Genomic DNA, 15338 nt, shown 5'->3' on the forward strand with positions numbered 1-15338 from the left:
AGATTTTTAAGTACCGTAGTTTGTCGCCATTCCATGAGCATGCACAATTTTGAAGCGTGACATGTTAGGTATCTATTTACTCGGCAGAACATCATCTTTCGCATTATAAAAAAAAAAATTGGGCTAACTTTACTTTTTATTTATTTTTTTAAAATTCATGAACGTATATTTATTATTTTTAAATTGCGTTTGAAACACCGCTGCGCAAATACCGTGTGACATAAAATATTAACGACCACTATTTTATTCTCTAGGGTCTAATATATAAATATAAATATATATAAAATGTTTGGGAATTCTAGGTAATTTTCTAGCAAAAAAATACTAATTTAAATTTGTAAACAGCAAATGTCAGAAAAAGGCCTGGTCCTTTGAAGTGTATTATTTCCCCCAAAAAAATTGCATTTGCATAGCCGCTGCGCGAATACCATGTGACATTAAAAATTGCAACGATCGCCATTTTGTTCTCTAGGGTCTCTGCTAAAAAAAAAAAAAAAATATATATATATATATATATATTTTATAATATTATATCATATTATAATATATAATGTTTGGGGGGTTATAAGTAATTTTCTGGTTTAAACTTGTAAACAAAAAGTGCCAGAAAAAGCCTGGTCAGCAAGTAGTTATATTTGGATGCAGCCGAGTTTCCACTTTTCCCACCCAGGCCTGAGTGAGTTTGCAGTCGAGCTACAACAAAATGGCCGCGTTATGTACATTCCAAAGACATGTCTCCCTCCGCTGTACGCTGCCGCACACATACAGCTTTAATAGCCATGGACGTCCGCCGCCGCGGGCTCCTGAAAAATGGCCGCCGGGGCGGGGAAAACCTCGCGCGTGCCCCCATGGCCACGGCCGCTGGCCCGGCCATGTTGGGTGTGGGCAGTGCGGCGTGGAAATTCCGGAGAGGAAGTGGGCAAGCCATAGAGAGGAAGTGGGCTGCAAATCCTTTGTATTCAGCATAGAGGGGTGCTGAGAGGAAGGTGAGTGTGCTCTCTGGGAGGACCCCAATTTTCTGCGGTATTATGTGGAGGGGGGAGGAGGGGAAGACTTTTATCAGCCCTGGGATCGTTCTGTTTATGTCCAGAGCTGGATTATCAATCTGTGACATTAAAGAGGACCAGTCACCATGGCACCAATGCAGGGATATGTTATGATCATGGCTGTGCAGGCTTACTTAAAAAATATTGATATGTGCAGCATATTTACTTACCAACTCTTCGGGGAGGGGGGGGGGGTTCGGAGGTCACCCGAAGCTAAACGGTCGACGCCCGGCGACCGGGTAGGCTTCGCTTGCAACCTTCCAGCTCTTTAGTGCGTCCAGCCTTAGGCAATAACAGAGCCCTGTAGTCAAGAAGGAGGTAGAAGGCTAAGTGGCCCTCTTGGTTGTCCTCGGGCTTAGGAGCTCCAAAGACTGTCAGCAGAACAGTGGCTGAATTCAGTCCCACCCCTGACAGCTCCTGCCCCTTTAAATGGCTGATCAGTGGTGGTTTTCAGCTGGGGAACCCATATGGATGAGCAGGGCAAGGGTGAAAGAAGGAGATGAGGAGAAGGGTGAGGATTTGCTATGGAGGAAAATAGTAGACCATCCAGGACCAGGGTTCTGGATGGTCCACTATGGCAGTTCTTGCTGCTTATTAAATGGCTGATCTGTGGTGGTTTTCAGCTGGGGAACCCATATGGGTGAGCACAGCGAGAATAAAGGTAGATGGGTGTTCTTGGCTGGAAGGAAATCATTGAGGAAAATAGTAGACCGACCAGGGTTCTGAAAGGTCTGCTGTTCTAGTTCTACTATGGCAGTTCTTGCCCCTTTAAATTCGCTGATCAGTGGTGGTTTTCAGCTGGGTAACTCACATGGGTGATCAAGGCAAGGGTGAAGGAAGGTGGGTGTTGTCAGTTGGACGGAGATCAGGAGAAGCATGAGGATTTGCTATGGAGGAAAATAGTTGACCATCCACGACCAGGGTTCTCTATGGTCTACTATTGCAGTTCTACTATGGTAGTTCTTGCCCCTGTAAATGGCTGTTCAGTGGTGGTTTTCAGCTGGGAAACCTACATGAGTGAGCAGAGTGAAGGTAGGTGGATGTCCTTGACTGGAAGGAGATCAGGAGGAGGGTAACTTCTATGTAGGAAAATTGTAGACCATCCAGGACCAGGGTGCCAGATGGTCTGCAATTCCAGTTCAACTATGGCAGTTCTTGCCCCTTTAAATGGCTAATCAGTGGCGATTTTCAGCTGGGGAACCCATATGGGTGAGCAGAGCGAGGACAAGGTAGGTGGGTGTTAATGGCTGGAAGGAGATCAGGAGAAGGGGGAGGATCTGAGATGGAAGAAAATATTAGACCATCCAGGAACAGGGTTTTGGGTGGTCCACTATTCCAGTTTTACTATGGCAGTTCTTGCACCTTTAAATGGCTGATCTATAGTGGTTTTCAGCTAGTGAACCAACATGGGTGAGCAAAGCAAGGAAGAAGGTGCTCCTGACTGGAAGGAGATCAAGAGAATAGTGAGGATTTTCTATGGAGGGAAAGATTATACCATCCAGGACCAGGGTTCTGGATGGTCTGCTATTCCAGTTCTACAATGGCAGTTCTTGCCCCTTTAAATGGCTGATCTATGGTGGTTTCCAGCTGGGGGACCCATATACAGTATCTCACATAAGTGACTACACCCCTCACATTTTTGTAAATATTTTATTATATCTTTTCATGTGACAGCACTGAAGAAATGGCACTTTGCTACAATGTAAAGTAGTGAGTGTATAGCTATCCAGGACCAGGTTTTTGGATTGTCAACTATTCCAGTCTACAGTGGCAGTTCCTGCCTCCTTAAAACCAATGGTGGTTTTCAGCTGGAGATCCCAAATGGGTGAGCAGGGCAAAGAAGAAACTAAATGGGTGTTCCTGTCTGGAAGGAGATCAGGAGAAAGTTTAGAACCTTCCAGTTCTACTATGACATTTCTTGCCCCTTTACATGGTTGATCTATTGTGCTTTCCAGCTGGTGAACCCACATGGGTGAGCAGAGCAAGGAAGAAGGTAGTTGAGTACTCCTGGCTAGAAGAAAATCAGGGCAAACTTGAGGATTTCCTATGAAGAGAAATAGTATACCATCGAGGACCAGGGTTCTGGATAGTCTACTATTCCAGTTCTCCTATGACATTTCTTGCCCCTTTTAAATGGCTGATCTATGGTGGTTTCCAGTTGGTGAACTCACATGGGTGAGCAGAACGAGGAAGAAGGTGCTCCTGACTGGAAGGACATCAGGTGAAATGTGGGGATTTGCTCTGGAGGGAGAGAGTAGACCACCCAGGACCAGGGTTCTGGATGGTCTGCTATTCGAGTACTACTATGGCAGTTCTTGACCCTTTAAATGGCTAGCCAATTGTGGTTTTCATCTGGGGAACCCACATGGGTGAGGAGAGCAAGAAAGAAGGTAGATGGATGATCCTGGCTGGAAGGAGATTGGGAGAAGTATACGGATCTGCCAGTTCTCTTATAGCAGTTCTTGCCCATTTAAATGGCTGATCTGTGGTGGTTTCCAGCTAGTGAACCCACATGGGCGAGTAGAGCAATGAAGAAGTTAGGTGGGCAGTTTTTGGCTGGAAGGAGATCAGGTGGGCAGTTTTTGGCTGGAAGGTGGGCAGTTTTTAGCTGGAAGGCGATCAGGTGGGCAGTTTTTGGCTGGAAGGCGATCAGGTGGGCAGTTTTTGGCTGGAAGGCGATCAGGTGGGCAGTTTTTGGCTGGAAGGAGATCAGGTGGGCAGTTTTTGGCTGGAAGGAGATCAGGCGGGCAGTTTTTGGCTGGAAGGAGATCAGGTGGGCAGTTTTTGGCTGGAAGGAGATCAGGTGGGAAGTTCTTGGATGGAAGGAGATCAAGAGAATGGCAGGTACCCTTCTGCAACCAAACCAAACGTAGTCAGACTATCTGAGGTTGACAAAAATAGCTGGGCCAGGTCACGCTCCAGGAGGAACATTTCAGAAATAACAAGCTCTTCTAAAGATGAGGATGATCGCCCCGTAGTGGACTTTATCAGCACTATTCAGATGGGACCATGACTGGCCACCCTGACTCTGAAGAGCCTCTGTGGACCTCAGTGAGGGTCGAGATTTACATATATGGCTGGCACCATGCAGCTTGTGATATCGAGGAGTTTGTGGTGCATCTAGCTCACCTGGTTAGTAAGGGTACCTTGGTTCATTAATCTGTTCCACCCAGAGGTTCTATCACTTATACAAAATGCTTTACTAAAAATGTTCATAGTTGTATTTCTATTCAATCCTGGAGGATTATTCAATGTCACTCACCTAGTGTATGAATTTCGTTTTCTGCTTTTTCATTGTCAAGGCTGTTGTGACCTCACCATAGTCCTTTTCTTCTACCAGGTCCCAAGTCTTCTTCCTGACTGTTCCACCGAGGATGGATAAGGAAAAGATCAAGATCACAGAGAGGATACTAAACCTCACCTTGGAGATTGTCTGCCTGCTGACCGGAGAGGTGAGGAGGATTCTGGGAGGTCACATGACATCACTCATCTCTAATAAGAATGAGCTCAGGCATATTCGTATCCTATTCTAAACCCAACTGAACCATCTCGTCAAGAAACTGTAACTGTACTTGGCCAATGATAAGTGGTCGAGGCATTCCTGACCACGCAGCCACTTGCATACACATTGCTTGCATATGTTTGGCTGGAGGATGGGGAATGCCTTGGTATGATTGCCTGAGCTCATTCCTAATCTCTATTAATAAAACGCAGAGCAGACCGGAGAGGTGAGGAGGATTCTGGGAGGTCACATGACTATGTTGATATTTTATTACAGCGTTTTCCTCCGGTGAAATCTGGTGACAATGTGATCATCACAGTGCCTCAACTGCAATCACTGATACCTGAGAGAAAGGACAAGAAGATTCTAGAAGTCACCCGGAAGATCATTGAGCTGCTATCGGGAGAGGTAAGTGGTTTCACAAATTATCGGGTGTTATCCAGTTACAGGCAAGCGCTGTGACTGGATGGTGACGGTACCATTGTGTGTATGTCAGGTTCCTATAAGGTGTCAGGATGTCACTGTCTATTTCTCTATGGAGGAGTGGGAATATTTAGAAGGACACAAGGATCTCTACAAGGATGCCTTGATGGAGGACCCGAGGAAAAAGGACGCCATGATGGAGGACCAGAAGGAGGACACCGGGAATTTGAGACCAGAAAGATGCCTCAGCCCCCGAAATGCCTTGGATTGCACACAGGAAGAGCACAACTACGCTCAGAATTACCAGGTAAGAGGCTCAGAGCAATACTTAACCTCCTTTTTTTTATATTGTGTTTAATTAAAATATGGAAAATTAATCTTGTAATACTATCACACATTTAGAACGGAATCTTGGAAAATGTTAAAATTAAAGAAGAGGAGAAAGAAGATGATGATGAGATGGTGATCATGGTGAGAGTGAAGGAGGAGGAGGATCCTATAGAGATTGGTGCAGGTGAGCAATAAACACCAAATTCAGAAATTAGTCCAAAACTTTGTACAGTCAGTACAGCACAGCAACCTCTTCTTGCCCCAATGTCTCATGTATATGGAGGGGATCAGAAGCCAAAGTGGTTGTAAACCCAAAACTTTTTTGCATAGTTTAGTAGACAATGTTGTTATAACCTAAGTTCACATTGTGTGTACCTCTCAAAGTCATCCTCATTCGGTTGTAGCCTTAATGCCGCGTACACAGGAGCGGACTTTCCGGCATACTTGGTCCGGCGGACAAGTCAATCATGTGTGGGCTCCAGCAGACTTTTTTTTTCTCAAAAGTTTGACGGACTTAGATTTGAAACATGTTTCAAATCTGTCCGACGGACTCGAGTCCGGTCGAAAAGTCCGCTCGTCTGTATGCTAGTCCGACGGACAAAAACCGACGCTAGGGCAGGTATTGGCTACTGGCTATGAACTTCCTTGTTTTAGTCCGGTCGTACGTCATCACGTACAAACCCGTCGGACTTTGGTTGATCGTGTGTAGGCAAGTCCGTCGTAAAGTCCGTCAAAGTCTGCTGTAAAGTCCGGTCGTGTGTACGCGGCATTAGAAATCGTGGCATAGCACCAAAGCTTGGGGCAGAGACCTAACATTAGCACTTTCCCCTCCCACCTAATCAGTTCTTTTTCACACACTCACACTCTCTCGCTCTCTATTGTCTCGCTCTTCTCTCTCTTTCTTCTTTTTTTTTTTTTTTCTCTCTCTCTTTCTCTTTCTCTTTCTCTTTCTCTTTCTCTCTCTCCTCTCTCTCATCTCTCCTCTCTTCTCTCTTCTCTCTCTCACAGGTTCGTGCATGTGTCTCATTACACAGGCTGTCAGTCAAAGGAGAAGGGGCGTGGCACCACTATTTTTTTTTCCATGGTGTCAAATTCTTTTTAATCAGCAGAGCAGGGAGGAGTACAGATGACAGGCTGTTCTTCTACCATCTATACAATGCACACATGATTTGTGCCCTTGTTTCTTTATTAGATTTAGTGTTCTGTTTGTATTTGACTTCCCAGGTTTACAACCACTTTAAAGTGATACTGAAGGTTCAGGGTTTTTTTTTTTTTTTAAATAACAAACATATCATACTTACCTCCACTGTGCAGCTCGTTTTGCACAGAGTGGCCCCGGACCTGCTCTTCTGGGGTCCCTCGGCGGCTCTCTCGGGTATTCCCCACATCAGATAAACCCCTTGGGGGAAGCGCTCTTCTGAGAGGGTTACCTTGTGGGTGCGCTCCCGAGTCCGGCGTTCGGCGTCTATAGAGGCCAAATGCTGGTCTCTGCCCCGCCCCCCGGTGCACGTGTCATTGGATTTGATTGACAACAGCGGGAGCCAATGGCTGCGCTGCTATCAATCTATCCAGTCAAGAACCGGGAACCCCGAGGAGAGAGAGCGCGTCCCTGTGGAACAAGTTCAAGGGTTCAGGTAAGTAAAACGGGGGGCTGGGAGGCCGGTCACTGACAGGTGTTTTTTCACCTTAATGCATCTTATGCATTAAGGTGAAAAAACACCTGTCAGTGACCGGCCTCCCAGCCCCCCGTTTTAAAAAAAACACGAACCTTTACAACCCCTTTAAGTCCTATCAGACAAACTTGGCCCTATAGGCCCTAGTGCAACCACTGATGCACCGGAGCTAAACCATGGGTGGTACTTAAGCAGCAAGTTTCAGGTAGCTAAGCCACTTGGGAACATCTGTAGGGACTTGTGTCTTGATGTGTGCTCCAGCAGCAGTTCCAAGGCTTTCTAGGATACCCATGAAGAGTGCAACCACTCTTCATGGGTAAAATTTGAAAGCGCCTCCTATGGAGATTTTTAAGTATTCTAGTTTGTATTGTAGTTTGTCGCCGTTTAGCAAAGCCACTTGGGAACATCTGTAGGAACTTGTGTCTTGATGTGTGCTCCAGCAGTAGTTCCAAGGCTTTCTAGGAGACCCATAAAGAGTGCATCCACTGATACACCGGGGCTAAGCCGATGCCTCCAGAGCTCGGGGTCAACTAGCTAGGTGTTGCCTTTTGGCCTTGTGGCAAAGTTGATGTTCTTTACTCATACTTGTGACAAACCGATCTCAGCATCTTTTGTGCTGACTACTTGAACAGGCAACTCCGGGCTCTCGTGCCCCCCCCCCTCCAATTTCCTTTTGTTCTCTACCTCTCCCCCCCCCCCCTTTCTGCTCTTCCTGCTGCTCACATCCTGTTCCCAACAAATTCCCCACCTTCCTCTCCACCTTGTTATTCCATCTGTAGAACACCATTTACACCCTTCTTTGGAAATTCCTCCACATACCAAACCTCTACTAAGTGGTACCCCAAGGCTAGCCCAGTTCTCCTCCCTATCCTATTAGATCTCAATACCCTGCCTGCTCCCTCTTTTCCTGACTCCCCTAAAAGTTGACTTCTTGACTTATTATTAATTAATATATAATTATTATTATTGTATGGTGTACAGCCGCGGGGGTCAACTTTTTTGATAGAGGGGGGGCCCCAAGAGACTGATGTTGAATGTACAACATAGATGTGTAAAGTGCTGCGTAAATTGACAGCGCTATAGACACTATATAAGTCATAAATTAGAGCAGCCCTCAACATCACCAAGGGCCACACATATATAATCTCAGTGTCAGAGACAGCAGACACACAATAGGATATATTTAAAGATTATGGGCATGATATAAGAAAAGGTCAGAGACTGCAGACATGATACAAGAGATGTTTAGGGACTGCAGACAAGGACACAAGGGATGGCTAGAGACTGTGGACAGGATAGAAGATATCGCCAGAGACTGTGGACAGGATAGAAGAGATGGTCAGAGACTGTGGACAGGATAGAAGAGATGGTCAGAGACTGTGGACAGGATAGAAGAGATGTTCAGAGACTGTGGACAGGATAGAAGAGATGTTCAGAGACTGTGGACAGGATAGAAGAGATGGTCAGAGACTGTGGACAGGATAGAAGAGATGGTCAGAGACTGTGGACAGGATAGAAGAGATGGTCAGAGACTGTGGACAGGATAGAAGAGATGGTCAGAGACTGTGGACAGGATAGAAGAGATGGTCAGAGACTGTGGACAGGATAGAAGAGATGGTCAGAGACTGTGGACAGGATAGAAGAGATGGTCAGAGACTGTGGACAGGATAGAAGAGATGGTCAGAGACTGTGGACAGGATAGAAGAGATGGTCAGAGACTGTGGACAGGATAGAAGAAAAGGTCAGAGACTGTGGACAGGATAGAAGAGATGGTCAGAGACTGTGGACAGGATAGAAGAGATGGTCAGAGACTGTGGACAGGATAGAAGAGATGGTCAGAGACTGTGGACAGGATAGAAGAGATGGTCAGAGACTGTGGACAGGATAGAAGAGATGGTCAGAGACTGTGGACAGGATAGAAGAGATGGTCAGAGACTGTGGACAGGATAGAAGAGATGGTCAGAGACTGTGGACAGGATAGAAGAGATGGTCAGAGACTGTGGACAGGATAGAAGAGATGGTCAGAGACTGTGGACAGGATAGAAGAGATGGTCAGAGACTGTGGACAGGATAGAAGAGATGGTCAGAGACTGTGGACAGGATAGAAGAGATGGTCAGAGACTGTGGACAGGATAGAAGAGATGGTCAGAGACTGTGGACAGGATAGAAGAGATGGTCAGAGACTGTGGACAGGATAGAAGAGATGGTCAGAGACTGTGGACAGGATAGAAGAGATGGTCAGAGACCGTGGACAGGATAGAAGAGATGGTCAGAGACCGTGGACAGGATAGAAGAGATGGTCAGAGACCGTGGACAGGATAGAAGAGATGGTCAGAGACCGTGGACAGGATAGAAGAGATGGTCAGAGACCGTGGACAGGATAGAAGAGATGGTCAGAGACCGTGGACAGGATAGAAGAGATGGTCAGAGACCGTGGACAGGATAGAAGAGATGGTCAGAGATGCTTGTAAGGGCTCCCCGGGCTGCACAAAAAGTGCCCAAGGGCCACGTGTTGGGCACCAGGGGTTTAACAGTATGCATACAGTGAGTGAAATAAGTATTTGACCCCTTCGCAAAGCATGACTTATTACTTGGTGGCAAAACCCTTGTTGGCAATCACAGAGCTCCCACATTTCTGGTAGTTGGCTACTAGGCATGCACACAGCTCAGGAGGGATTTTGTCCCACTCCTCTTTGCAGATCCTCTCCAAGTTATTAAGGTTTCAAGGCTGACGTTTAGTAACTCGAACCTTCAGCTCCCTCCACATATTTTCTATGGGATTAAGGTCTGGAGACTGGGTAGGCCACTCCAGGACCTTAATGTGCTTCTTCTTGAGCCACTCCTTTTGTTGCCTAGGTACTGTGTTTTGGGTCATTGTCATGCTGGAATATCCATCCACGACCCATTTTCAATGCCCTGGCTGAGGGAAGAAGGTTCTCACCCAAGATTTGATGGTACATGGCCCCGTCCATCGTCCCTTTGATGCGGTGAAGTTGTCCTGTCCCCTTAGCAGAAAAACACCCCAAAATCATGTTTCCACCTCCCATGTTTGATGGCGGGGATGGTGTTCTTGGGGGTCATAGGCAGCATTCCTCCTCCTCCTCCTCCAAACACGGCGAGTTGAGTTGATACCAAAGAGCTCGATTTTGGTCTCATCTGACCACAACACTTTCACCCAGTTCTTCTCTCAATCATTAAAAAACTTTGGATGGATCTGTACATGTGCTTTCTTGAGCAGGGGGACCTTGCGGGCGCTGCAGGATTTCAGTCCTTCAGGGCGTAGTGTGTAACCAATTGTTTTCTTGGTGACTATGGTCCCAGCTGCCTTGAGATCATTGACAAGATTCTCCCGTATAGTTCTGGGCTGATTTCTCACCGTTCTCATGATCATTGAAACTTCACGAGGTGAGATCTTGCATGGAGCCCCAGACCGAGGGAGAGTGACCGTTATTTTGCGTTTCTTCCCTTTGCGAATAATCGCACCATCTGTTGTCACCCTCTCACCAAGCTGCTTGGCGATGGTCTTGTAGCCCGTTCCAGCCATGTGTAGGTCTACAATCTTGTTCCTGACATCCTTGGACAGCTCTTTGGTCTTGACTATTGTGGAGAGATTGCTGATTGCTTCTGTGGACAGTTGTCTTTTATACAGGTAACAAGCTGAGATTAGGAGCACTCCCTTTTAAGCTCGTCACCTGTATAGAAGACACCTGGGATCCAGAAATCTTGCTGATTGTTAGGGGATGAAATACTTATTTCACTCATTAAAATACAAATCTATATATATATATATATATATATATATATATATATATATATATATATATATATATACATATTACATTTTTTTTTTTTAATACGTTTTTCTGGATATTTTTGTTGTTGTTCTGGCTCTCACTGTTAAAATAAACCGACCATTAAAATTATAGACCGACCATTTCTTTTGTCAGTGGGCAAACTTACAAAATCAGCGGGGGATCAAATACTTTTTTCCCCTCACTGTATGTCTGTATGATATTACCATAACCATCCTTTGGAATCTTTCCTTGTATGGTTGGCAGTGTATGCTCTGTACACCTAAAATTAACATAAAGACAATCTTTGTTAAAAGATCATTTCCACAGACACGGTATGTATAGCTAAACCCAGAATTGATGATCAGATGGCATCTTTGACGGATCCACGAGTGAGGCTAACTGGCAGAAAAAAAATGACTAATGTTCAGTACATAGTCAACGCTGTCCAATAAATAGCAATTCCTAATATGTAATATGTAAAGAGTTCCCATTAAATGGTTAGTTCTCCTTTACCAAAAAAAAGCAGATGTAGATAAGGGGTGGCTGTAGATAAAAACAAACTGTGCAGCCTTAACCAAAGTTGAATATTGCTTTTCCTATAGGTGAGGCCCATTTACATACCTCCTAAAGCCTGACTCCCAGGGATGGCATCATGCCATCCTGCTCTGTTGCTAGGGCGTTGCTAAGAGACTCCCAGCTGTTACTGTTCACCTCCATCATCACAGGAGTGGGCTTTTGTTTCTGATTCAACCCCCCCTCGCATGCTCTTTTTCTCCCCCTGATGAAGTAGCTCTGAGCTCATAATTTGAGAGCTCGCTCCTGTGAGGACCTTTTACATACCTCCTGAAGCCTGACTTCCAGGGATGGCATCACCCCGTCCTGCCTTGTTGCTAGGACGTTGCTAAGAGACTCCCAGCTGTTACTGTTCACCTCCACCATCGCAGGAGTGAGGTCTTTCTCTGATTCAACCCCCCCCTGATGAAGTAGCTCTGAGCTCTTGGCAACATCCTAGCTACAAGGCAGGATGGGATGATGCCATCTCTGATAGTTTTTCAGTTAGGCTTCGGGAGGTACTTAAATAGCCTACCCCTATAGCAAGGGCATTATTTAACTTTAGTAAAAGCTGCACAGTTTGTTTTTGTAGAGCGTTTCTTTTTGGTAAAGGTGAACAAACCCTTAAAATTTGGAAACTTGCCAGAAACTGGACATCTTACTGTAGTCAAATAAATTGAATTCAGCTCTAAAGTTTAAATTTGCAACCCATACAGTACAGATGATTCAAAGAAAATCCTGAAAAACGTCTTTTTATTCTCTTCCTGGCAGATGGGCGCGAGTTGAACAGATCATCGGAGGATTATCCTTCCTCACCCCCATATTCCGACGCCGACCACTTTATGTCAGATTCTCATACAGGACTTTACAATGCGCCCAGTTTATCCAATCCTTCAGGTTTTGAGGAATCTTTCAGAGTACATGATCTCCGTCGGGGAATTTATGCTGAGGGTAGAAGAGCCGGTTCCTCCAATCCTGAGGGATCTTTTAATGCTCAGTCACATACCTTCCGTTCAAACATCCAGTCGGAATCATACGGTGCAGACAGGTTGGACAGTCCCTCTAGTTCCGAAAGATATTTCCCAGGTAGATCACATACTCCAGATTCGCACCTAGGTGGCCAGGGATCACCAGATCCTTCCAGTTCTGAAGGAGTTACTCTCAAGTCTCGTGGTCCGAAATTTCAGTGCCTAGAATGCGGGAAATGTTTATCCCAGAAATCTCATCTCATGGAGCATTTAAAAGCCCACAAGCGGGAGAAGCCATATTCCTGCTCCGCTTGCGGGAAGTGTTTCACGGGGCAGGCCAACCTTAACCGCCACAAGAGCGTCCACACGGGTGAGCTCCCGTTCATCTGCCCCGAGTGCGGCAAGAGCTACGGGACCGTGTCATGTCTCAATGAGCACCGTAAAACCCACAGTGACCAGACGCCGTTTCCATGCGCTGAGTGCGGGAAATGCTTCCCCACCAACTCTGCCCTCCTTCAGCACCGAGAGTCTCACACCACTGAGGGACCTTTTGCCTGTCCTGAGTGCGGGAAAAACTATAAACGGAAGTGGGAGCTTCTTAAACACCAGAAGGTTCACACCGGAGAGAAGCCGTTCTCCTGTACGGAGTGTGGGAAAAGTTTTGTCTGGAAGTTTGCACTGAACACGCATCTTAGACGAGTTCACTCTGCAGAGGGAACGTTCCTGTGCACCATATGCGGTAAGCTTTACCCGTGTCGGGCCCGGCTTGTAGAACACCAGAAGATCCACTCAGGGGAGAAGCCGTATTCCTGCGCCGAGTGCGGCAAGCCGTTCTCCTCCAGGACGGAGTTGGTGCACCACCAGAGGACCCACACTGGCGACAAGTCCTACCAGTGCTTGGAGTGCGGCAAGTCCTTCACGTGGACATTCCAGCTCCGAACACACCAGCGTATTCACACGGGAGAAAAACCGTTCTCCTGCTCTGACTGCGGCAAGAGCTTCACGCTGATGGCGTTGCTCCGTAGACACCAAAAACACCACACCGGTGACAAGCCCTACTCCTGCTCGGAGTGCGGCAAGCGGTTCATCACCAGGGCCGAGCTCATCGTTCACGAGAGGGTCCACCGGGGCGAGAAGCCGTTTCCATGTCCGCAGTGCGGCAAGTGCTTCACCCAGCGCTCGCAGCTTCAGACGCACCAGCGCATTCATACGGATGAGAAGCCGTATGCCTGCACGGTGTGTGGGAGGTGTTTCGGGCGGAAGTCCCATATGGATAAACACCAGAGAACTCATACTCGCTGAGATGTAGCGTTTTTAACTTGGAGTTTGTTTTATCAATGCAATAAATGTGTAATAAAGTTTTATCCCAAACTTGGCGTCTTACTTTTCTCTGTGGCTCTTGGTGGTCATCTGAGAAACCTGTTAGCCTCTCTGCCTGGTGCTTGAACCATGAAACCTCTCATCTTCTATCTGTGCTTTGACCACTGGGGGCAGTATTTCTTCAGTCTGGGTCCAAACCCACCCTAAGGCCCCATACACACTTTGCATAGCACAAACCCGAGCTCCCACGTTTTTGTTTTTTTTTAAATCTGATTTTGTTTTAATTTTTTTTCAAAAAACACATAGACACATACAAAGAGAACAAACAGATAATATAAAAAAAAATCATAGCAGGGCAAAAACAGCCATTAAATGCACACAAAAATAAAATGTTTTTTTTACACATGGGGGCAACCCACTCACCTGAATAAGCTGCCCTATGTGCGCCAAAGAAGCTCCAGATCTTTATTGGGCTTGGAGCGTTGTGTATTTTTTGTTGCACAGCGCACGTTCAAGAAATGCCAAATGTGAATGTGGCCTTAGACGGAAGGTATACTGCTTACAGAGCTCAGTAGCTCAAGAGACACACATCAATAACTCACCGAGACTTACTCAGTTTTGAAATTTCAAAGGATGCATATATAAAATATTTAATTGAACGTCTTGACCTCTGGAAGGTTTTACCCCCCCCCCCCCCTTGACCAGAGCATTTTTTGCTATTCAGCACTGCGCTATATATATATATAATAATTTTTATATTTTATTTTTTATTAAAAGATAAAAATATAATTTCTTTTTTGCACAATACAGCAAAGCTGAGGGGTAAAAAATGACATATGGTGCGTACGTATCAAATGATGACATATATGAATGAAGCAAGCTGTCAGTCAAGAATTATAAAGCATTACAATAAACCATAACTGAATAGAAAATGACTCACCAAGCACTGCACTACTTTAACTGGCAATTGCGCGGTCATACAACGCTGTACCCAAATTTAATTTTATATCATTTTTTCCCATTTCCGTCTTTCAGGACAGCACCATAGAGAGACCTTGGCTCCTCCCCTTCTGAGGAAACACCGCCTTCAACTTAAAGCTTTAAACCTCACCGCTCTCCCCCGGCCCCTCAGTTCTGGTGTTTCCTCCGGTGGGGAGACATCGCAAGGAACCAGGGCCGCACAGCTAGGGAGGCTGAGGCTAATTGCAGGCTGACCAAAGGGGGCGCTCTCTCTCTGGCTCTCTCCTGCTCATTTTTTCTAAAGAAAGCTGCAGTCTAGGGGGCTAGGGTGGCTGAGTACCTTTTAGAAGACTGCACATCACGCTCCCCCAGCTTCTCTTAGTGAAGTTGTAAGCTGGGGGGGTCCGTTTTCTTTCTTGCCTAGCAGTGGCATAGGTGGAGGCACAGAAGACCGCCCTGCACTTGCAGCCAGCGTGGGAGCTCTGAGCGCTGGGTCGGAGGACGGGTGACGTCATTTCCGGCGGAGGTCGGTGTTTCCGTCTGACCCGTGACTTCCGGTTCCGGTCGCGGTGTTGAAAACGGACCGCGCGTTCGGCTGGTGCTGCCTCTGACTTGCTGTGGGGACAGTACACAGGGGCTTGGATCACCACTGCACTCTAAGGAGATGTCGGAAGCAGAGGCTTCAAGAACCGCTCCAGGAGAATCCTGCACCAGCCACTCTAAGGTAAGAGGAACCCTGGGGTGGTGTTCCCTTACCGCTTCCTGTAAAG

General features: G+C 46.4%; 2 protein-coding genes across 3 annotated transcripts in view; both read left to right on the forward strand.

The window, feature by feature from the left end:
- LOC141106779 (uncharacterized) overlaps positions 1–15338 on the forward strand; it is a 99518-nt gene that overhangs the window by 30789 nt on the left and 53391 nt on the right. The gene's annotated exons all lie outside the window — the stretch shown is intronic.
- Positions 836–13659, forward strand: LOC141104695 (uncharacterized). 2 transcript variants are annotated; one of them, XM_073594369.1, is made up of 6 exons: positions 836–986; positions 4387–4498; positions 4825–4956; positions 5045–5278; positions 5374–5485; positions 12092–13659. In XM_073594369.1, exons 2-6 carry the CDS (start codon positions 4421–4423, stop codon positions 13588–13590), a joined length of 2055 nt encoding a protein of 684 aa, XP_073450470.1. In that variant the 5' UTR covers positions 836–986; positions 4387–4420; the 3' UTR covers positions 13591–13659. The 2 variants fall into 2 exon arrangements, with proteins under 2 accessions (XP_073450470.1, XP_073450471.1); XM_073594370.1 differs by having other exon boundaries at positions 5090–5278.

Source organism: Aquarana catesbeiana, linkage group LG08, assembly GCF_042186555.1.
Source record: "Aquarana catesbeiana isolate 2022-GZ linkage group LG08, ASM4218655v1, whole genome shotgun sequence".
Lineage (NCBI taxonomy): Eukaryota > Metazoa > Chordata > Amphibia > Anura > Ranidae > Aquarana > Aquarana catesbeiana.

What these genes read in the sequence shown, in the direction of transcription:
- LOC141104695 (XM_073594369.1), top strand. Translation starts at nt 4,421, where the DNA reads ATGGATAAGGAAAAGATCAAGATCACAGAGAGGATACTAAACCTCACC. An exon ending in TTGAGCTGCTATCGGGAGAG is followed by an intron (nt 4,957 to 5,044) that starts GTAAGTGGTTTC and finishes TGTGTATGTCAG; the next exon opens with GTTCCTATAAGGTGTCAGGA. An exon ending in ACTACGCTCAGAATTACCAG is followed by an intron (nt 5,279 to 5,373) that starts GTAAGAGGCTCA and finishes TCACACATTTAG; the next exon opens with AACGGAATCTTGGAAAATGT.